Genomic DNA, 24,521 nt, shown 5'->3' on the forward strand with positions numbered 1-24,521 from the left:
TGATTGTAAACGTGGACCCCGACTGATTATACATTGATTATGCAAAGATCACGAAGAAGACCGCGAGTCTCTCTTTCTCTCTTTTTTTCTCTCTCTTTTTAGGGACTGTCGAACTGCACGATTCGTTTACATACCAATAAGCATGGCGAGAAATTCGTGTATCAATTTAGAACTACTAGATTTTATTTTATAATAAAAATATAATCATTAATTATTTTTTAAAAAAACCCTTTCACATAAAAACATTGATATAACTTTTGCGTGAAATATTTTGCGCCATCAAAAACCTCGATTTTTTGTATAGATTTGTTGTATCGTTGTATTATACATAAATATTCAGAAATTATTTTCAAGAAATAAGAAACGTACGGTATTGTCAGTTTGATGAATAATTACATCTTTAAAATACGTGGGGTAGCTGATTGCATACGTAAGCGCAACAAATCACTTTATTTTTCTCTCTTTAGTGAAGAATTTTATTTAATTTTTTTACGTCAACAAAAGAGACATTACAACTACTACAAAATTCTAGACTTTAATAATTATTAATCTTCTGCAGCCAAGATTCTGCTTTATTAGAGTCGTTATTGTAAAACTTATAATTAATTTGATAATTAATTATTGCTCATAATTAATCAACCAACACGACAATTTAATCTCTAAATTCCTAAAAGCAAATGTTCAAGAAGAATCGAGTTTTTATTAGATTATATATATACAGTACCGGCCAAAAATATATCACCTTTAGGATTTTTGAGCATAAATTTAATTTAATTTACTTACTTATAAAATTAATTTTTTATATTATTAAAATTAAATTTTTATATTATTTTATGAAAAATATTTTATGTGGTAAGTTGTATTTACTATCAAAACATATATTATGATATTATAAATATCCATGCACTTTAAATAAAATTATACTCAAAAATAAGGTGATATATTTTTGGCCGATACTGTATATATATATATATATATATATATATATATATATATATACCTATCAAAATGCTCATAAAAAAAGTTTTGTTAATTCTAAGAAAGGAGTATATTGAAAATGTCAATTAAGAAAAGCGGCTCAATTTCCGTGTACAAAGAATAAATTTGCGTTTCTTCTCTAGGAGAGATCGGTGATGACTTATGATAGGGCGGCGACAAAGGATATAAGAATCCGCAGGCGACAGCTAGAAATTATGCAATAAAGGACCTTTTCTTGTAGCGAGATATTATGTGACGGGTTACAACCTTAAATTCTAGATGAGGATGCGCGCGATTAAATTTTATAATAAACCTATCCGTCGAAATGTCTATAATTCATTGACTTTAAAATTATATAACGGACAAATTCAAGCTTTAATCTGACCAAGAGATGTACAAGCGTATAGAACATTTCCATCAGATATGTGAATTTAAAGTTGCAATTATTTTTTTGCATAAAAATTTACGAAAGGATTTACTGAAAAATTATCTAGAATTATATAGAAAATTAAAATACTAATTATTAGTTAAAGCTAATAAAGTTAGAAATAAAAAATTTACAGGTTTAATAACTTATATATTTTACATTAATTTTTCATTGCTTAAAAATTTATTTAACTTTTGCAAAGGAGAACAATTATTCGTAACAATCATTCGTATTAAACAATACGCTCTCAATCAATTTTTGGTTCTCTATTCGGAAGCCAGTAATCACATGAATTAGAGATTTCTGCTCAACTACTGATTGCCCGTCGCCGATGGCGATTCAATAAACCTTATATACGAGCATGACGAGCCATTTACTTCTTAATGGATTATCGACATCCTCTTTCGATCTATTATAATCAAGAATAAATGAGTGCTTTTGACACATTAATGCAAGGTCGATAGTGCGTTCAATAATATATGCTTGAAGGCAAAATCATCTGCATTAGAGATGTGTCGTCCCGTGATAAAGATGGATTTAGCGACGCGATTTAAAGAAGACGAGAGCTCGCCAACTCCGGCGCATCCAAGGACGTTGCAATAAGCCCGGCGTTCGCATTAGATGCGTTTGCCGCTGTTAAAAAAAAACAACTCGCGAAAGCGAGTAGGTAAATGTCAACGAGTTGACCAGTTATCTCTTTCTATTCTCTTCTTAATCGCCGCTACCGCTTCATATGTTCACTTCGCTCGCGCATGATTCGCGCACGCCAGCAATATGTTCGCGGCAGATGTGATCCGCTGATCCTCGCGACATTACTCACATCATTGTTCACTTTCGCTATTTTGCAAATTTACAGCTTCTCTATTTCTCCATCTTCCATTTTTGCATAGTTTATTATTTTTATTCCTTTTTTTTTTTTTTTTTTTTTATTTTTTCGCAAAACTTTTTCTCCAAAATGTTAAGAAGGTGGATGTGTTTTAGATTAAATCCAAAGGATCTAAAATTATTAATTAATTATTAAATCAAAATTGTTAGGAATACTTTAAAGTTTGAATTATTATTATTGTTATTAAGATCAAGGCCAAATTAAAGTTGTCAGGAATACTTTCAATTTCGAATCGTGAATGTAGAAAGATTCATCACGTTTTGTCGTTTCAGAGGCGACAGAGAAACGTGTTCCTCTTATTTCAATCGCGTAATTGATCGTCGCTGCAAAGGTCACAGACTGCAAACCTACGTGAGAAACTGCGACGAGTCTCGCGCAATTCGGTCAATATCGTCTCGAAGTCAAATGTCGAACGAAATTGCATTTCCGCGTGCGCGGTTTTAAGTTGGACGATCGCGGGATGAGGTAAGTGTCAGAGCGTCCACCACCGCTGGATGGTGGAATCGGCAGAAAATTACAACAGTCGTCCTCAATGATGCATCCGTCTTGTGTTTGCATGTTATACCGGTGTGTATGTGTGTGTGTGTGTGTGTGTGTGTGTGTGTGTATTTCCACGTGTCTGCCGAGAGCCACAGTTCATTTACCATTCCAGGCTTTCCTCTTTGAGGAAAAGTTCACGGCAGATTATCAGCAATAACGAATGCGAATCGTTTGCGTAGGAATTCTGAGAAATTGCAAAGACATTAATGGTAATCGATAATTTGCCGATGACTTTTTAATGTCTCTCTTCGCGACATTCACGCGTAAAGTATACGCGGTGCTTCATAGATATTATGCAGGAATGATTAAACGTGTCATTTTATCTTCAAGTTGTTTCGATATAATTGCAAGCTAAAAAAGTTTCGAGATAATGTTGAGAAAAAGTGTTAACAAGTTTAATAAAAATGGGCAGGGGCAACAAATAAGATATTTCAATTAAGAGTCTTATTCCTACATATATCTACCTATAAAACTGAATATGTAAAAATTTTTCTATAATCTGACCAAACCGGCTTGGGAAGATTATTTTATGATGAACATTAACATAAGTCACAGCTAATCGAGGACGAAAGTATTCCTAACAATTTTAATTTGTCCTTGATCTTAATAATTAATTTCTGTCATACATGGAGGTTGAATCAAATCTTTAAATTTTTAAGCTACGCAGACGCACTTGAATTTATATGGAATCAAATGCGCAGGAATAATTTATGTGAGAGATAAGAGAAAAAAAAAGAAACATCTTTTAATTGTCTGCATTTGATCAGAATGTCTATATATTTAGCATTGATATTTTTCCGAAGATAAACCGTTGTTTGCTTCGTTAGGCATGTAAATTTCCGCATTAAGTGGCACAGCGTGAGTTTTCCGGATCGCTTTACGCGAGAAGAATTGTGTGAACGCAATTATCTTATTTCAACATCTCTCGTTTTCTCGCGACTTTGTTCATCGCGTTAATACCGCTTCATTCTTCCGTCCATCAATGTCTCGTTGATGAATTTTTTTCGTTACGTATGGAATGAAAAATGTACACGTCAAATATTATGCAATCTTTTTCTTACAGATTCATATAAGAGCGACGTAATTGTACAGAAATATGAAAATATAATATCTATACATATATATACACTCCGACTAGCTCCACCTCGTAACAATATAATTTGAGACAAGATCTTCTTTTATTGAAAGGCTCACCTTTCGCGGTGCCAGCTACTATTTACCGTCACCTTTAAACACCCTCTCTGTGTACCTTTGCAGGAGGTCATATCCTACTGGTATAATTATCTTATCTGGCTACATTATCCGCGAGGAAGCCTCGCGTGAATTGTGAGGATATTGTCGACGATAATCATTCGTGTTGCGTGCACATGAGATACGCAGGTGATGTTCGACTCGATAGTTCGCACCTTCGACACGCAACGATCATGCGGTTCATTGCGAGGCGTACACAAGGTAAGTCAATCGACAACACGTACTTATGCGTGCGCAGGAGAATATGCGAAAGATACGTAATTCATTAAGCCACATTCGCAATCAGTAGTTTGCGATCGAATTGGCCAGACGTGATCGAGAAATAAGTCTCGTTACGGAATTTCTTTAAATTATAAATTCAATCGGAGATATTTTGATTTTAATAAAAGTTTATAGGATAAAAATTTCAGATTGTATTTATTATATGGTCAAAATCTAAAATAATAAACCTTATTGCGTATTCTCAAGTTGGAAGGAATTTTCCCAAAATTTTGATTCAAAATTAAAAAACAAATAAGACGTTAATTAATATAATTATCATAAATTATTAATATTATTATAAGAAGAGTTGAAATTTATGGAAAAATGTACTAATTAAGGATGGCACAGTTTTTTTTCGATTTCTGTTTTATTTAAATTAAATACTCATACCACCGGCTACAGATCATTTGCAGCCTCCGATATATCAGAATCGCGACGACTTCGCTGTCGTCCAATGCAAGCGCATGCACAGATCGTTCGTTTGCCGACAGCATAATGGCATTTAGGATCCGTGCCATCGTGCCACGACGCTAATATTACGCAAGGAACGCGCCTTTTAGAACCGGCAATGGCGACGACCTCGCACACGCGGTCCAGCAGGATTCTTGCGAAATTCCTAGCTCGAGTTCCTCGTTGAAAAGCGTCCTCCCGCACGTACGTTCTCCGTTCATGTTTTTCCCAGCAGGATCGACAATCATTCTTCGGGAACCCCGTGTCAAATCGCGATATCCATAATTTCATGGTCGTAAAGCTGTCACACGTCTATACAAGGTATTCTCGTAAATAGGTAATTTTCTCGATACATCTCACAATGTTGCAAATTGCAAATTTCATGAACTCTCTGACATGTTTGATATTTTTTTCGTTTTTATAGAAAAAGCGACGAGACACATGCATTTCGGTGTTTGAGGTCTTTATTTGGTTTGATATATTTCTATTTGCTCGTCTACGTAATTTTTCGCACCTATTAATTGCAACATATATATAATATTTAAATTTTCTAAAGAATGTCGCGCGTATAGGAATAATTTTATTGAAATTGTTATTACCAGCCGCGTCAGCCGAATTATTAATTGTTAGCGTTGGATGATAGGGTCAAGTGTTAACTCCGCAACGTATAAGTAGCGTTGAAGATCTTTGCGTAACGCAAGATAAACGGCTCGCATCTGTTCGTTCGAAATGATCGCGTATCTCCTCTGCATCCCGCTGCGTTCTCCTTTTTCGCGCACAATTGATTATACAATTATATCGTGTGTTAAAAAACATACTGTGCGTTTTCAAAGGTAAAATCACAATCTCTCTGATGGTGCACTAACTCGGCTTAGTTACCTAATGTGCTGCACATGGGGTGTCCCAAAAACCTCAATTTCAATTTTAATAATCTTTTGTGAATTCGAGAGAGTCATATATTTCAAGAATTTTGCCATATTATAATTAAAAGTATTTGATAAGTTATTTTTTCTTCATTTTAAATTGTAATCGCTTTGTATATTTTTTTTTTTTATATTATATACAATCTTAAAGATAAATGTCAAGTATTATAAATTATATAGAAGAGCGAGGTTATCAGAAATGTTAATATTATTCTTCATCAATAATATGAACTAACGCGCCGACAGCAATTTGATGATAACGTTCTCGAGTATCAATCGATAATAAGTTAGCCTACGGCGTAGATTCGCACCGTGTATTATTAATTATAGATGTAATCAGGAGAAGTACTCTCTATGCAGTCTAATATAACGTAGCGATATATTCAACGTTACATTCGCGTGTGACATAACGCGACATGTAGTTTCTTGATCATAGATAGATGCATTAGAAAGTTCGATAGTCAGAATCTTCGCGCACGTGCGCGCGCGATGATAATATGATGATATATTATATAATAATAATTATGCGTACTATGCACACATAATTATTCAATCTATAGTTGTACAAACAAAAATGGATTTGTTGCCCGGAGAAAGTGAATAATTTTAATATGTTTATAGTAATAGTAATATAGGAATTTAATTCTTTTAATAATATATGTAAATAGTATATAGCTTTTGCGTAAGATTATGCGAGAATAATTGACGTATAATATTATTACTTGAAGAATAGTGGACATGATGTGACTTTATTACACACATATATAACGATTATGTCGATGTAGAGATGTAAAGAGACGCGTGGCATCGCTGACTTTTATCCTCCCACGAAGAAGATTCTTACTCTCCGTAATGTGCTTCTCTCTCTTTTTGTCTCTGTATCTTGATCATTAGCATAAGCCATTCGCTTATGTAACAGTACACTTTCTTTTCAAAGCTTAACAGGCGCGTATTATTCCTCCCTCATTACTTGATGATAGAATTTATGTCAGTCAATGAGTGTGCCACCGTCTAAACGAAAGATGAAGATGTAACATAGAGGAAGTTTTAGAATTTTTATTAGACGAAATCTTGATCCGGCTACTTGAATTTTATTATCATTTCTGAGTATCAGGTTTCGGACCAAACTTCGAAATAAATTAGCACGAACGATGAATGAGAGTTGGGAGAAAACTAAAATATGTTATAAAATAATCATCGTTTCTTCGGCAAATTTGTATCTTTGGACGATAAAAATAACTTTTATTTAGTGGGCAACAAATCACTGCAGTTTCGAGATCTTGCAACATTGAAAACTGAAAAGACGTCACCTTTAAAATTGATAAGAATTCTTTGGGAAGCGGTTATCTTCGCCAGTTCCGGGACTATTTTTTACATTAAGAACTCGTTTTTCTAATTTCAGAAAGAAGAAATAATATATATCGTCTCTCTTATAAAGTCGAAATTCTTTAAATACCAGGATATATCACTGGATTATTGGGCTGCTGCATCTGTTGCATAATCAGGATTGCCTCTATAAATATTCATTTTTTAATATAATTAATTCCAAAATATATTTATAAATATGCTTAAATTATTTAAAAAAAATAATTGTTCTTTTCTTGTGGAATAAATTATTATTTAAACAAAATTTATTATAAAATTATATAAAAATAAATTATACAAAATAATAGATATATCAAACATATTTCAATCGATTAGAAACATAAATAAATGTGTGTTACTATATTGTGTCACATATTTATCAATTCAGAAAAAAGTTTCCGAAAGATTCTCTCGATAATAATTTTTATGAGTTTATTTCATCTGCAATTTTTCTTTTGATTTTAATTCTTATTAAATAATATGTTTCTCTGTCAGCTGAGTCTGACGTATCGTAATGTGATGCAACAAGAATCATGCATGATGGATTATCCACTTCCATCCATAGAATTTAGTTAGTTCGCTTAATACATTGCCATACGTTTGTGTTAATGTCTGCATTAGGATGAGATATGTATTGCATAACGTAAAAACATTATAAAAGACCACCGGATTAAGAGGATACGAGCGAGGAAAAGGATTTACATGTAACCTTTAACGAAGCTTAAAGTGCATTTAAAATTACTTCGAGACTGGTATTAGCTTTCGAATTATATTTAATACATATTTAGAGAAAAATACACGCGTGCATATTTTTTAATAAATAACTCTCTTATAAATATATTGTTAATATTTATAAGCGCTGTCATAATTGAAATTTTATGCAAAATTAATTATTAAATCTTTCGTAACTCTTAACGTGCGTTTTTTAATCGAAATTTACTTATCTGGTGATAAATAATTAAATCGAATAAAGAATAGTTATTCAGATAAAACGGCGCGCGGCTGTATCTCCCAGCACATCCGTCCCTCAAACATTCCAGCCTGACATTTTCAGCCGCACAACATGGTTGTTGTGCCATCATCAACTCGCGCGGCTGGTCATTTAACGATTTCGACACATTGGACATGAAAATTTTGGCAATGCCATGAACGGAGATGGGAGGGCGTAATTTACATCGCAATTCGGGCTATATATTCACCATCAGCCGTATATCCGATCAGTTTAGTGAGCCATCTCAGATCATCTTATTGTTCTCCAGAGAAAGAAACTACAAAACTCCAATCATGAAGCTGGTGCGTGTTTTTTCGATAATCAATAATAATCCTTCGAAAAGGCAGAAAAGTGTTTACGCGATCTCTCAGTGGATCGGTCGGCAAATCCTCAAATTCTCGACGAATTTATGGAATATTCGTGAATCCTTCTCTCGGTGTAGTGACTCTCGGAAACTTTCGCTCATTCGGGCTTTAAGGATTATGAAACAATCGGGATATCACGCGTTGCGTTATCATGCGGCACGTTATTAAAATTAATTAAGGCCCGCAAGGCATTGTCACATTTTTTTCTAAAAGAAAACAAAATATCTTGCAAATATTTTGTATATTAATATATATACAAATAATAATAATATAATATATAATTGTACTTTTGTATATTTGTAAATTATTTGTATATTAAGAGTTTAAGGATCGTCGTTATTATATTAGAGCTTTCTGAGTTATTTTTCTCTCAAATAAGATAATTCATATTTTTTAATTACATCTATCCTTATATAATAATATGCAATTAATATTTAAAATTAATAAAAAATAATAAGAATTATTAATTATTAATTATAAAAAGATATATTTAGTTATATTTAAACAAACATAATATACAATTATTCACATGTACTCAGTGAATAGTTTAAAATTTTGTATTTTTATACCTTTTAAAAATGTACGAAATTCGTAACAAGAATAATATTAGAATTTTGCAAGTAGCCTAAAACAAGTGGAAACAAAAATATTGAAAGTTATAATAAGGTATATCGAGGGATACATACTAGACATTAAAATACTTTTTATTATATATAAATGATTATAAAAAAGCAATTTGCTTTTTAGCAAATTGCATTTTAAATAATTTTATTCACACTTTAGATCATTGCCTTTGCTGCCGTTGTCGCCGTCGTCCTCGCCAAACCTTCTCCTGCGCATGTGCAAGATAACAGCCAGACGGTAGTCGTGAAGGAGACACCTCTGGACAACATCGGCATCGACGGATATCAATTTGGTTATGAGCTCTCCAACGGCCAGGCTCATCAGGAATCCGCCCAGCTGGTGAACGTCGGTCAGGAGAATGAGAGCCTTGCCGTCCGCGGTAGCTTCACCTACGTCGACCCGGAGACCAACGTCAGGTACACCGTCAACTACATCGCCGACGAGAACGGATTCCAGCCACAGGGCGAGCACTTGCCGGCTGTTTAAATCTTAGCGAGAACCCTAGCTATACAATACCATAATATCGAATTCTTTCAATATCGTTTCTATGCTCGAAGAAGTTTGAATTCCCTTTTCCGATTTTTTTCGATCAAGAAGCGATCTCGTGACACAGACACTTATTGTTAGTTATAAAATAAATGCATCTTAGCACAATTCTCGTCGTCCAAGATTTACTACACGATTCCTCCATTTCCAACATGTTATTCCAATTTTGTTAAAAGACAATTAAAATTCTTAGCAAAATAGACAATGAAGCAGATTAATAAATGTTTGATTAAAACAAATGGTTTTTAATTGATCCAATCTATCTACTCAACTTACTCAAATAGTACAATACTATACATATATTAAAATTTTTAATATATCTATATTCTTTGATAAATTAATAAAAATATCCAAATTATTTATTATCATATAATCTAAATTATGAATAAATGTAATACATATTCCAGGTAGAACAGAAAGTCACAATAATATCAAAATACAACAAAATGATTAAAAAATGATCGAAAAGTTAATTTTTGTAGTCATATTCTCGTCATTTTGACGTCATTTGACATTACTTTGACACTATCGTGATTTTCTGTTCTCCTTAGATATGATTATGTTATAGAGTATAGAGTATTCTAAATATATAATAATATATAGTACTCTATACAGAGAAGATTAATAAAATCAAATATAATAAAATAATTTATAATATATAGGAACGTGGAACTTAATAACGTATTTTATCTGCTATTTTAATTAAATAGCTTTATTTTTTCATTGTAATTCATTAAAGAATATTATCAAAGATTACAGAAAATAAAAGCATTATATTTTTAAAGTATAAACTATTACGGATTTATAAACTTTTTTGAATTATTTGTTTGTTGCATTTGTGTCACATAGTCTATAATAATTGTAAATTGTTCTAATATCTTTAATTTTAATGTCATTTTTCATCAAAGACTGAAATTGAAAATAGCGTTTATTTATTTGCAATGCTTTTACATATTTATCTTTTTATCTGTTGTACCAATTTATTTTATACAGCTATAATTTTCTGTAATATATTCTGATTAAATTATGGCATATTGTAATAAAAGAATATATATATAGGATGTTTTCTACAGCGAAAATGTCGGGGCATTAATAATTTCCGAGTTATGCGATTGAAAAAAACACGCTTTTCGTAAACTAAACTTTTTGAAGTTAAAAAATTACTAAAACAACATTCTTCAGTTAATTTCAGATAGAGTTTACACTAATAAAATTTTAATTTAAAGCTTAATTACAAGATATATAATGACAAAAATTGGAAACTTGCAAAAATAATGACGTCTCTTGATATTTTTGCTGAGGAAAAATCAACTTCAAATGATCTCAAGAATCTGCCATTAGCAGGTTTTTCATCAATTACCGGACACCCTGTATATATATATATATATCAAAAAAATGCTAATTGAAAAAATCTTTAAACTTGCCATTTTCCAATGTTTACAGAAAATATATATAATAATTATTTATTTATAAAGTCATTGTACAAAACAATCATAGAAAAAAATGTTTTAATGTAAAGTATCACTTTTATTGTTAATTAAAAATTGTTTAATTACATTATATGTATAAGTGTTTTTATATTATTTTCAATTTTTTTTTGTTCACATATATCGTATCCAATAAGTATGTCTTTGTGATAATGTATTTTCCAGGCGTATTTAATATAATAATCCATCGATAATTCAATTAAAATTTTAAAAATAGCTCGCTCATTACAATAATGGTGATAGATTTTGCAATAAGATATAACAGTAAAGAATACGAATAGATTAAATAAATAGTTTCCCTTGGTCGTATCGCAGATTAAAAATACATTATTTCTACGTTACTATTACTTTCAAGGTTTTAGCGAATAGCTTTTTTCGAGGGCCTAAAATTTTGTTAATAAAAGATGAGATAAATGTATAATTAAATACAATATCTTGTCGCTACTTTAAAAACCAAGGTTGCGTTAATGTATGAGAGAGAAATCCCTTGATTCAGGCGAAGCTAGAATCATTATATTGCTATAAAGGTTGCATCAATAATTAATGATGATCTTTCAAACATTCTTAAAAAAGTAAAATTCTTATCTGTTTTTTTACTAATCAACTGTTAACAAACTTTTTAATAGACTTAATATAAATATATATAAACTTTAATTGTTTAGGATTTGGATGATTTATTACGATTATGTGTTAGCAAAATTATAGTGTTAATTGTATCTTAATATATATTATTATTTTATTATATAATATTAGTCTGTTAATATTATTTTTTAAATGCGCTACAACTTTCGAATGAAATTGCTTAATCTTGTTTTCATAAGGATTTATTAATTACGAAATAGCTAAAAATGTGTCAGCACTTGTAAATTTTTTATATATATTTTGTTATACATTTTTTTATTATCGACAATGCGATCAAAAATTTTACAATTTTTATATGTATAATGTAAATGTTCTCAGATTATCCAGTAGCGTGTTGGTGACAAATTTTTACGAAGGCCGATATTTTGATCACAGTTGACACACGTGTTAACTAATCGAGGAAGAAAGGTGAGAGGTGAATAGGCCCAGTTAAATTTTGGTAGAGTAGGAGGAGCGCTATAAAATCGCTGCTTATTTCGGGTATCCACATCAGTCTCCTCTTCGACACGAGAGTATCTGCACACGCCTATCATCTTCAATATGAGAACAGTGCGTATATTTTGAAGATTGAGAATTATAATTTCAATGCGAGTTTAATTCTCCTTTCGATACACGTGAACGAAATTTATCGCAAGTTGATACGGGGAGATCATTATCGTGAATCGTAGGTTTAAAAGATCCGCGGACGTGAAAATATAATATATTATACTTGCAATCTGTTTGGAACCAGTCGCTTTTCACAACGGTTGCAAATAACAAATTAAACGAAAATTAACAAATGGTTATTATTAATTGACAATTACTAATTAACTTTCTCTTTCTCTCTTTGATCAGATCAGCGTCTTTTTCGCCCTCGTGGCCATCGCCGTCGCGGCTCCCCCTCACGATTACAGCCAGACGGTAGTCGTGAAGGAAACTCCTTCGGATAACATCGGCCTTGATGGATACCAATTTGGTTATGAACTTTCCGACGGCCAGGCCCATGAGGAATCCGCCCAGCTGGTGAACCCCGGTCAGGAAAATCAGAGCCTCGCCGTCCGCGGTAGCTTTAGCTATGTCGACCCGGAGACCAATGTCAGGTATACCGTCAACTACGTCGCCGACGAGAACGGATTCCACCCACAGGGCGAACATCTGCCTGCCGTCTAAATCGATTATTAGAAAGTTGATTGTAAATAATACGTTTCATGCGTATAAAAATTGGATTATTTGAGATTATGACTACTGTTTGGAAAGATTTTCAATTCTTATTAGATTTTAATTTTCGATTTTACACCATAGAAAATCTGCTTACGTTTTGTATAAAAAACACTTGTTGTACAATAGATACATTTTAAATAAATATACAAATTTTATTAAAAATGTGCGAAGAAAAATATTATTTGTATATTTTGATAATTATAATTTAAAAAGTGAATTAAGAAATAGTTACATTTTCTACATTTTATTTCTTTCCTCTCCTTTTTTATATAACAAAAGTTTATTTATATATTATTTATTAAAAGAATGTAAGAAAAAAGAATATGAAAAAGTGTAATTTAAAAAAGTACTTAAAATTGTTACATTTATGATTACACTACACATAAATATTATCGGTATCATTGAAATATGTCGAAGTGTCTGAATACATCGTAATAGTTTTGGAATTCTAGATATTTCTAGATTACGCAAAATATGAATATTTTTGCATCGAAATTGATATTTTGTTAAAATATTTGAATTGATAAAGAATTATTTACATATTGCATAATATTGGTATGACTAATAAAATGTTATGCAATATTTAGTAGAAGACATTTGTAGACAAAATTTATGTTTCTGTATATATGTATATATCTTTATATACAGCAAATTACATTTCTCAATTTGTATATACACATATACCCATATATACATAACATTCTCTCTCTTACTTCCTTTTTAAAACAAATCATCAATTTCTACGATATCTAGGTCATTAATTTGACATACGCCAACCGTTTAATACACTTATTTAGTACATGTTACAATTATTATTTTCTATTTTTCATTGGTTAGCTAACTATTATTAAGAATACTTTGCGGTTGAATTAATACAATTACACACCTAACAATTAGTCATTTGCTTGCAGAATAAATCGCATTAATCAGGAATAATGGGAGTTGGCGTTTTTCGACACCTTCGTCATATAGATTGTAAAAAGTTATCAAGAGAATATATTTCAACAAGAGGTAAGAGACAAGTGGTGAACTAAAATTTCAATTCGAATTTCCCGCTCTTTTGGGGATTATAATTCAGAAGAGGTAATCGGACTGAAATAGTTTTCAATAGCTAGCTTCTTAATATTAGAAGAACATGATGAGAAAAATGAGTAAAGGGAAGACACGCGGTTCGATATGCGATATGTGATGCGAATTTTAAGATACAATTTTATTTCGTAAATATTATATTGTATAAATTTCTAATTATTTAACTTTTAATAAATGCATACGGAAAGTCGATTATAATTGTCGATGAAAATTCTGGACAAATTACATACATACTCTCTAAGAATCAGGAGCGGATAGATTATCAAGAGAATATGATTCGATGAGAGGTAAAACGAGTTGAAGTTAGTTGCGAATTCAAATATTTGCTACATTTGAGATATTAGGAGAACATGATTTGACGGAGGTGATGCGAATTAAAACTCCAAAGTGGCGCAAACAAAGGTAACGTCAGCGCCATCTGTGACGTGAAGCGTGAAGCAGGTGTCGCGCTGGTGCGAGGTGCGAGTGTGTTGACACTTGACACGTCGAATGTCGAGTGTCGAGTCGTGTCAAATTTTACACGATACCCGTGTCTCGCGTTAATATGACTGTAAATTGCGATTCCTAACATTAACGCGACGCGTTTATCGACACAAGACGTGGGTGCCGTCGTGATTTCGATCATCCCGATCGTTTCACAGCTACGGACACATCATCGTGAGACGGTTTTTCGTTTTACGACAACGCGAAGGTTAGAATTCCTTGTGCGCCTACAATAGCTCCTCTTTCCCTTATGTTTTTCCATTTCTCGTCTACGGGTCTATTCGATTAATTTGAGTTATGGAAAGCGCGTAACCGATGAAAATCAAGCCGAACATGTGCAATGTGATCGCCGCTGGTGATCGTTGAGCCGGATCCACTCGAGGAGACTCCCAGGAAGCCTGGAAATGGCGAAATTTAGGATGTTGCCGCGCACGTCGCGTATCGTGGCACTCTGTTCCGCCGCGAATTTCATAAACGCCGCGGACAGAGTCATCATGCCCATCGCCATCGTTCCCATGACTGATGAATTCAAGTGGAACCTATACTGGCAGGGATGGATACTGTCCGCGTTCGCCTTCGGATATTTCACTAGTCAAGTAGGTCAATCTGTGTCCTTGTATCAATGTGCTGGAAAATGTACATATATTTGTATTAATTAATGTGTATCACATTTTGCTTTTTCAAGATCATCGGTGCAAGTACAGCGAATCGCTTTGGTTGTAAAACGGTACTAATGTTGGCAGTTTTGTTATGGTCTATTAGCACAGTTGTCACACCATTGCTAGCGCAGTCGGTACCATTACTCATAGTCTGCAGGGTGGTTTTAGGACTTGGAGAAGGATTAGGTAAGATGGAGAAGCTAATGAGAAATAGGATGAGAACTGATTTTTTAGGATAAGATTTAACATTATGCTGTTTACAGGCCTACCTGTTATATTTCATTTATTTGCACATAATGTTCCTGTAGAAGAAAGGTCACGTGCTTTTGGTTATCTTGTAGCTGCTGGTTCTGTCGGCCAAGTGGTTGCATCTGTCGTAAGTCAAGTCATACTTTTGATATATATTTTATACAAAGAAAAATTATATTTCAGAAATTGTATAAAGCTTTTTTTTTATAGATATGTCCACACTTGGCATGGCAAACTGGATTCTATCTATTTGGGACAATAGGTATTTTATGGACTTTGTTATGGCTGATGCTATATCAAGAAACTAACTCTCAAGATGAAATACCATTATTTGTTCCTAAGGTAAACATTTCTTTGATATTTATAATTATTCCTCATTCATATATAATAATTAACAGGTAGCTCAAAATAGAAGCTTACGTTGGACCGAGTTTATTGCTCATTGGCCATTGTGGGCTTTATATATAGCGCACTTTGCAATGAACTGGAGTAATTATATAATAATGCAATGGCTGCCAACGTACTTGGCAAGAAATTTATCTGCAAATAAAGAGAGCATTAGTTTGACAGCACTTCCTTACATTGTCAATTCTCTCGTTGGCATTGGTTAGTGTAAAATTGTATCCAATTTTATACTAAATATATTTTTTTTAAATATCCATTTTTTTTATAGTTGCTGGCCATAGTGCTGATACTTTGATACAAAAGAGATGGTCCGTTTTATCTGTTAGGAGATTGATGACCAATATAGGCCTAATAGGACCTGGTGCATTCCTATTAGCTTTCTGTGCTGTAGATGATCTACTTGCAGCAGTCGTGTATGTACAACAATTACTACATATTATTATTATATATCATGCTTTAATAAATATTGGATATTTTTTCTCGAGAATGAGGATTTTACATGATGTAAATGAATTTTTTCAATAATGTCAAAATTAAAAGAAAGGCATTATTATTTTACAGTTTTGTTTCGATATCTATGGGCCTTTGCGCATGCAATTCTGCTGGACACCTAAGTAATCACGCGGATATAGCTCCGAATCATGCAGGAATTACATTTGCAGTTTCAAATACAATTGTAAGTATTATTTTCGCTTATCTATATTAAACATCAACACAGACCATTGTCTGCATTATCTATATTTTGATTCGTAGGCAACAGTACCTGGAATTCTATGCGGCCCGCTGACGGCCGAATTAGTGACTGCCTCACACGGTTGGTGGATGCCAGTTTTCGTGCTAGCGGCAGCAATCAATTTTACCGGGGCTATCATATACCAAAGCCACAGCTCGGCGCTTCCAGTGTTATGATATGTTCTCAGCCGACAATTATGCATCATTGAAGAGAGAGGAATAGTCAAGTATTTGTTGAAGACTAAATGTATGTTTGAATTAAACCATTGTAAACGATTTTCAGTCTTACAACTGTAATTTATAAAAAATGATGCGATATGTTTGGTTATGACATATTGGAAAGTCGAAAACATATCAAGGTACTTCAATTATATTAAATCTTATTTTTTGAAGTATGATTTTGACAACTAGTGCCATAGTTTAATAAACAGAACAGAGTTAGTTTGAACAATTAATTGAGAAATACATGGCAGATGATGATGTACGCTTATATATATTTATAAAACTAATTACGCATTTTAATTTATATACACTATCAATTAAAAATTAGCAGAAAGCATTTTGTGATATGTTCTCGTAAGAGCGTAAATCTTTAGTTTTGCAGTGTGTTAGAATATAAAATGTATATTCTATGAAACATAAGATACTGTAAAACATAAGATACTGTACATATAAAAAAATTTTAACTCTTTCACATTTATATATTATTTAAAAGACATTTTAGTATAGAAGAGAGGTACGATTTATTGACCTATGTGTTGACAGAAAAATCGAAAAATAACAAAGTTTATGAAATGGTGAAAAATTACAAAATTTAAAATGTAATTTAAAAATATTTTTAAAAGCAGTAAAATTCGAAAGATATCTCTGTCATTATACACGAATTATATACGAAATATTACACGAATTATAAAGATAAATTCTTTTTCAAGTATTCCGACTGCAATATTTGCGACACTTTGTCTCCCGATAAATTTTTTTCTAAAACGTTCAGTCCCATTTTAATAAAGGCATTATCTTGGCAACTTGTTAGATTTGATTGTTTCAAAGTACCGATAGATTTCACATAGACTTTCATCGGTCGTATGTCGTTCTTATGCAATTTTGTATTTTCAAGGAATGTATTATCATTAATTTTTTTATCGTCTTGAATCATATCGAGAAACGTTACTTGCGTAGTCGCGATATTTGGACAAGGAAAATTTTTATCCCTTTCGCTTATGCAATCTTCCGAATCATAGGCATCGTCACATTTTTCGAAATTTTCATACAGTCCTTGCGATCCAATATTGTGATTCGCAAGAATATTTGCAATATCGCTTGCCGATGATTTTATATCTTGGAGATGCTCTTGTCCTTTTTGTTCTTCGATATCGTGTGACTTATAAATGTTGTCGCTATAATTTTCTAAGTACTTTTCAATGGAAGATTTAATCCTCAGCTTCGTCTTGCTATCGTTTTTAAACAGTTCTATTGCATTTGTATTTGTGTCTTTGTTTTTATCATAGATATTTAATGCAACTGTACTTTCTGATACAATATCAGGATCAATATTATTATGCCCGTGTGCGTTAGTATGTACCGATCGATTTTTCGCGATATGTTTCGGAAATATATTTTTAGTCGACTGTTTATTCGTCAAGATAGTTTCATCGAATCGTATCTTTGCTATATCCTTACTCATTTCCGTATCAAGATTTGTCAGATGAGACATTTTCGTTTTTCTCTTAGGAAAAATTATATTTTTCACAATTTCGGCTTCTTCTTCCAAACTCGGCTTACTGGTTGTCTTGAGGATATCTGTCGCGCTTTTATGCAAAAAATAATTTGCCTTGGGATCCATATAACGTTTCTGAATTCTATCAACCTCGCACGTCACCTTTTCCAATATTTCGTACAATTTTTTCGTATGAACACTGCCAATGCAATCTTTTCCCTTCGTCCAATTCCTTTCCGCTCGTAACGTCTGCCAAGCCGACTTTACTTTTTCCACTTCGTGATCTATGTCACTTGGCTCGTCTGAAGCATACATGAAAATATATCTTTGAAACTTATTAATTCAATATGATGAATCAAAATGAAGCGAGGAGAATTTATTCGGTAAAGAAAATGAAAAAAAACAATTTACATTCATCGTCAAGTTGTTTGCTCGATGTTTTTGCCGAATTCTCTTTGCCAAGTTTTGGCAAATAAGTATTCTGGATAGAATCTGTTACATTCCATTCTGAATGATCCTTTACGAAATCAATGTGCGAATTTAATTCTGGCAAGACAGCGGACGACTTCCGTTTTACTAAATTTTCCGCATTATTTGAATCGACGGATGACGTAATATCTATAATAATTAATATAATTTATGAATATGAATATTATAAAGGGTGTCAAATTATTCCATGATTTGTATAATTTTCATTTTTTTTTTAAATTAAAAAAAATATATCAACAAATTAAATGATAGTAAAATACTTTTTTTCTGAAAAATGTATTTTAATCGATTAAAACAAACAAAATGTATGGTTTGAGAGTTTAAAGAGGAATTATTTAGTACATTGATGAAAAACAGAGATTGAATGTAAATAATTCCGCAGCCATATACCTGTTTTCGCACAAGACAATCTTTGTTCAGGATTACTCGTAGGTCGTAAACAGGTCCGCGACGTTGATGGATTCAATTGCTCGGCATTGGCAAATGGATTGAATTCGTAGACGAAATTGCTCGTCGCTGGAATTCTTTTTACGGGACTCGCGCGTAATTTTTTACCTTGCTTCGTTATATTCTCCGCAATCTGTTTTGAAAACATTTTTTTACCAGTATTAGTTGATTTTTCTGATAAGTCAAAAAATATATTTTTATTTACAGGATTTTATTGTAACTATTAAAGTTATATCTTTAGCTAAAAATAATAAACGTGTTGTTTTGAAACTTAATTAAGAGACACATGCTTTAGTTGTAATTTTCAATTAAAGCGAAAGGAACATACAATATCGCGTTTTACTTCCAGGATTTCCTTGTTAAATTGCTTTGCTCTGATTTTATTTTCAGTAGATTTGATTTTCAATTTTCGATTAGGATTGACGTTTAATTTATTGCCTTGAGGATCCAGATTGCTCTTGGTTTGATCGCCGTGCGCTTTAAAATCTTGTGAGAATTCCGACCATTTTTGCCTATCAAGACGTGTTCTACATAGATTTCAGAGATTTTAGATGCGTAAAAGCTAATCTATCTTACTTTTAGTGAAAATAAGTGAAAGAGTAATAATTTTTACTTTACGTAAATATCTGTACAATTATTGTTATCGTTGTGGAACACAAAATCCTTAGATTCAGCCGTTTTTTTAGGTTTTCCTTGACGTTCTTTTTTAAAGCTGTCAAAAATTATTGTCAAGTATTTACGTGTGCGTTTAAATACATAAGATTTTCTTGTACCCACTTTATAGAAGAGAGAGCAGTTAATTTGCTTTTTCGTTTGATCACGTGTTCCAGCAATGTCTCTTCTTGTTTTTGTTGCTCTGTTTTCTCTACGAAGACACTCAAGGCGTTAATTCTGTTATACTCTTCACAATTTTGTCCCTTGAAATAAACAAAGTTTAGATTCGTCGCAGCGAAAGGAATTAACACGTAATTAGATGATTCAAATCAGTCTTGACTCTCATTCAGTTTCGAAATTGATAAGCCTTAAGCTCTCTCCGAATTTTGAGAAATTATTTCGCAAAACTCAATACGTGTCTTTTCTTCTAAGCAAGTTAAAGACCAAGCGATGCTTGAATAAAAATGATAAGTTTGTGAATTGTGTGTCACGCATTGATAATAACCTTTCTAGCTTAACGTTTGATGATGAGAAAAAAGATTAAAATCGATATTTGATATAATAAAAAAAACAAAACACTGACAAGGACTTGCGGACATTAAATTAAAACGAGACCTTATATGTATTTATCAGTCTTTATTTGTATAACTCTAATCGACAGATCAAAATATATTTATATTATTTATGTTATTTGTATAGAGATGTGTATTTTAACGAGAAATATTCTAACACAACTATACTCTCGAGCATCGAGCTTGCCGAAAGTTTATCAGTGTTATAATTTAGGACACGAAAGAAGAATTCTTTATTATTTTTTCCGAGTCGATATTAAGTATTATCATGTACTCGGATCGTGATTTGCGAAAGCTAAATCAAGTCCAGCTTGATTCTTTTGTGCGGGTTCTTTTCTTTGCTTAGGAAAAGGAGGGAAAGCCATAACATTGCGTTGTAGGATTTTCTGCGAGTAATCCCCCAGAAACCTGCTTAAATCTTCGACGCGAATCTTTATCCTCATATTATTTTAGCCGAAGAAAAATACGCTCCATCCGATAAACAAAATTATTCATTATGCGAGATGCGTAAAACGCATGCATTTGTGTCTACGAGCTTCTAAAACAACGATTGCTCGGACACGCGGTGGCGGAAGAAATAATGAAAAAAATACAAAGAGGAAGAATCAAGCTGGGACGGGCATAACATAAAGGAAACTGAGGCAAAGGAGAGAGGATGCAATATGCAATATCGATTTTCGCGATATCGGTCTTTGCGAATTACGAAATTACGGAATTTTGACAAGGCTCACGATGCCGTAAACAGTGCATATAATTCATATTATATACATCTCGTTTCTCATTTGCTGAAAATTAAACCGGATATAACAGCGGCATTGTATCATGTGAAAATTTCTCGAAAATTTTATTAATCGTAGGAAATTAAATTATGCGTTATATGCATTATATTCAATATTATATTTATGTGGAAATTAATAATTATAGAGTAGAGAGTAAATATTTTATATAAATTAAAATTTTCATATTTCAATTATATGTATATATATTGAAATACAATTAACCAAATTTTAAAGATCTTACGCCACCGTGTGTATGTATTCTCGCTTAGTTCATGAACAATTCGTATTTTTTATTTGAATGATTTTTACTGGAAAATAATAATCCACATTCGTATAAAACAGCTCTATGCATCAATAGATGTAGCACCGTTTCCAGCATCTCGGACATCGCCTCGTTAGCATATAAAATGAGAATCGCCAGGAATTTATTCCACGTAATTTTTTGCGACTCTTAATCTTCGAAGACAAGAATTGCTTTTAAGATTTTTAAAAGAATTTTCATTTCTCTCTTTTAATTTCATCTATTTAATCAATCTTTTATTTTTTTTAGTTTTTTTCTAGCGAATTTATTTTTTAATTTTGATAAAAAAAAGTTTATTCCCCTAACGATTAGAAATCAACAATTTAAAGAATCGAAGATTAGAAGATCGTAATTATGGATCCCAAGCGATTTCTTCCATTTTATTCACCTTATAGATTCTTTTTATAAAATGCATAGAATCTTTCAAATATCTCTCTTAAGAATCGTAATTAATTATCCTCTTAAAGATCCTCTCTTCCTTGCACCCGCGAGACCTGCGCCGCCTCCAGCGCGATACTTCACATAACAGGTGACTATTTTAGCTAATAATAGCGTCTCTCGATTTTTCTAGTTCTGCTGTTTGGTAGCCTCATGGGGCAGCACGACACGCTTAGTGAGACCCGGGGCCGTGTCGTAGCTCTGGCGATCTTCGTCGCGAATATCCATCAGGCTCCTCGACGGACTCGGCGAGGTCAGGCATTCATGGATGAAGCTGCATACGGTGTTGACGTAGACGTCGCGATAAGTCGCATAATGCTTGACATGCGGAGAATTGGTGAACAGGACCAGCTGTACGTTCACACCCCGTTCGGCTCGCCGGCTAGCGAACTTTTCGACGTCCTGGTGACAGATACGAGAGGTATTCAGGTACGTGAGATTTGTCAGATGTCAAAGAATATATTTCAAACGGTTTATTACGACACATTAAAGTAATATTATATTTAATTTGTCGTTAACAATGGCGTTTTAATTTCGCGAATCTCCCCTAATAAAAGATTTTTTCCGCAGCACGCAGAATATTTTATAAGATTAAGGATTATCTGTACATAAATAAAAAATAAACTTTTAGGCGTCTTTTTTTCCCCTCTGTTCTCTTATATTAAAAAACTTATTAAATTCAAAGATAAGTGTAAAAAGAGAACCATTACCGCGGAATTATTGAGGTAAAAATGAATAAAACTCACAGACGCTGGAATCAGAGTATCACTGTTGGAATACAGGAACAGTTGAGGCCAGGAATAGGCTTCCTCGGCGAGAGCGATGGGATTTGTCGGGATGGGCGATCTACTGAATGCCTGTGCAATTACCTGACAATCATAAATTGACAGTAATTGACATAATTGACAGTATTAGCTGTAAAGCGTTGGCACTGCTCTGAAATGATCCAATCTCTGGATATGATGTATAATTCTTCGTTGTTGTGTGGCAAACGTACGTGACCGAGTGTGTCGAATGAGTAAAATCATTTGACATGCCTGCTGATCTCAAAATGATTGATAAAACAGTGCGGAATTATATAAGTAATTTTAATACATATTTGTCATGAATGTGCGTTTACCTCGAAGAACCAGAGTACGGAGAGGAAAACCGTGATGACAAACGACATCGGCAGATTCGTGAGAGAGTGACCACCGATGATCGCGCTGATCGCCTTGAAAAGGGCCGTTATTCTTCTCTCGCCGGGCGCACTGTCAAATATCACTCCTCTGATCTGCAATTCCACAATCAGAGATAGATTCTACTTTACAACGTCAATTAATCATTATTGTCGTATAATCATATCGGATAAGATGTCAAACATATAATTTAGTACCTGCACAGCTTGTAATTTCTGATAAAATTTTATTCCTCATTTAATTTCAAGCGTCGTTTTATAATTTTTTTTTTATAATTAAATTTGCAATTTCTGATTAATTGATTAGTCAGTTATTGTTAAAAAAGCGATCCCGCGAGGAAACGTGACACGTAAAATTTAGCGAGATATGATTTTGTAATCTCTTTTTACAGAAAGAAATGTAACTTTTCATCATTCGCATTGTATTATATTTTCTACCTTGAACAACGTGTTAGCCTTTTGCATCGCGAGACTGACGTGCTGATACAGGAACGCGCCGCCGTTGCTGAAGACGTGGAAGAATATCGGATGCTCGTTCAATCGCTTGTCGGTGATCACCTGCAGCAGCCGCTTGCCGAGAGACGGCATCTTGTCCCGGCGCCAAAACAGACATTCCACCGGCGCGGTGTAACGTAGCGTAATGCAACTACAAAGGTGCGCATCGATCATTGTTTACCCGAATCTGGCCAACCCGATCGGGTCTACCTCGTGCAACTCGAGACTTTTACGAAGATAACGCTCAAATTAATTCGCCGACTTGATACATTCTATGTTTCGAATCATTTTCGCAAATCGTTCGCCGCCTTTACATGTATGTATGTATATACTTGGAATACTGTCAGGATAATGTCCGGCGTAAAAAGTATTTTCTCTCCTGGAAATCTAATCGCGCCTCGTCCTGTGATCGTTCTCGTTCGCGAGACCGATTTTGCACGAGATAAAAATACAGATCGGAATACCTCTTCTCCTCGTAGATCGCGCTATACTTGGCAAGGTATCGGTCCTGACAGCCGGCCCATCCTAGCAGGATCACAACCGGTCGCTTGTCCTCCTCGTACACGAACACGAACTCCTCCCGTTGATCCTGGCCGCTTGCGGTCAGAGTCGGGTCCTTCGGAGATGGCGGAAACGACGGGAACATGATGTAATAATCCAGATCCTCTTGGTCGCTCATCTTGCCCGATTGCCGTACCTCCTGTTCATGAGGACGAAAGGGGAGGATAGAGAGAGAGAGAGAGAGAGAGAGAGAGAGAGAGAGAGAGAGAAAGCAAGAGAGAAGGAGAGAGAGAGAATGAGGAAGAGGACACGATCGGGGGTGAAGGGGTATGCGCCGGGCATAAACTACCTTCGCCGGGAGGGTGGTATCCCTCTACTACGGCTTGAACCCGAGCTTG

General features: G+C 33.5%; 4 protein-coding genes across 4 annotated transcripts; 3 read left to right on the plus strand and 1 right to left on the minus strand.

The window, feature by feature from the left end:
* Positions 1-8,221: 8,221 nt before the first annotated feature.
* Positions 8,222-9,715, plus strand: LOC140665591 (flexible cuticle protein 12-like). The gene is made up of 2 exons (XM_072891882.1): positions 8,222-8,374; positions 9,221-9,715. The coding sequence occupies exons 1-2, from the start codon at positions 8,237-8,239 to the stop codon at positions 9,545-9,547; spliced, it is 465 nt and encodes a 154-aa protein (XP_072747983.1). The 5' UTR covers positions 8,222-8,236; the 3' UTR covers positions 9,548-9,715.
* Positions 9,716-12,090: 2,375 nt separating this feature from the next.
* On the plus strand, positions 12,091-13,102 carry LOC140666338 (flexible cuticle protein 12-like). Its single transcript, XM_072893417.1, has 2 exons — positions 12,091-12,285; positions 12,571-13,102. The coding sequence occupies exons 1-2, from the start codon at positions 12,277-12,279 to the stop codon at positions 12,883-12,885; spliced, it is 324 nt and encodes a 107-aa protein (XP_072749518.1). The 5' UTR covers positions 12,091-12,276; the 3' UTR covers positions 12,886-13,102.
* Positions 13,103-14,484: 1,382 nt separating this feature from the next.
* LOC140670338 (uncharacterized) lies at positions 14,485-16,773 on the plus strand. Its single transcript, XM_072900909.1, has 8 exons — positions 14,485-15,104; positions 15,194-15,353; positions 15,431-15,543; positions 15,627-15,758; positions 15,815-16,022; positions 16,090-16,234; positions 16,383-16,497; positions 16,575-16,773. The coding sequence occupies exons 1-8, from the start codon at positions 14,913-14,915 to the stop codon at positions 16,728-16,730; spliced, it is 1,221 nt and encodes a 406-aa protein (XP_072757010.1). The 5' UTR covers positions 14,485-14,912; the 3' UTR covers positions 16,731-16,773.
* Positions 16,774-20,479: 3,706 nt separating this feature from the next.
* On the minus strand, positions 20,480-24,301 carry LOC140670347 (transmembrane protein 53). Its single transcript, XM_072900914.1, has 5 exons — positions 24,087-24,301; positions 23,566-23,773; positions 23,071-23,223; positions 22,697-22,819; positions 20,480-22,352 (listed from the first exon to the last, which is right to left on the minus strand). The coding sequence occupies exons 1-5, from the start codon at positions 24,299-24,301 to the stop codon at positions 22,080-22,082; spliced, it is 972 nt and encodes a 323-aa protein (XP_072757015.1). The 3' UTR covers positions 20,480-22,079.
* Positions 24,302-24,521: the final 220 nt, after the last annotated feature.

The sequence above is a fragment of the Anoplolepis gracilipes genome, chromosome 1 (assembly GCF_047496725.1).
Source record: "Anoplolepis gracilipes chromosome 1, ASM4749672v1, whole genome shotgun sequence".
Lineage (NCBI taxonomy): Eukaryota > Metazoa > Arthropoda > Insecta > Hymenoptera > Formicidae > Anoplolepis > Anoplolepis gracilipes.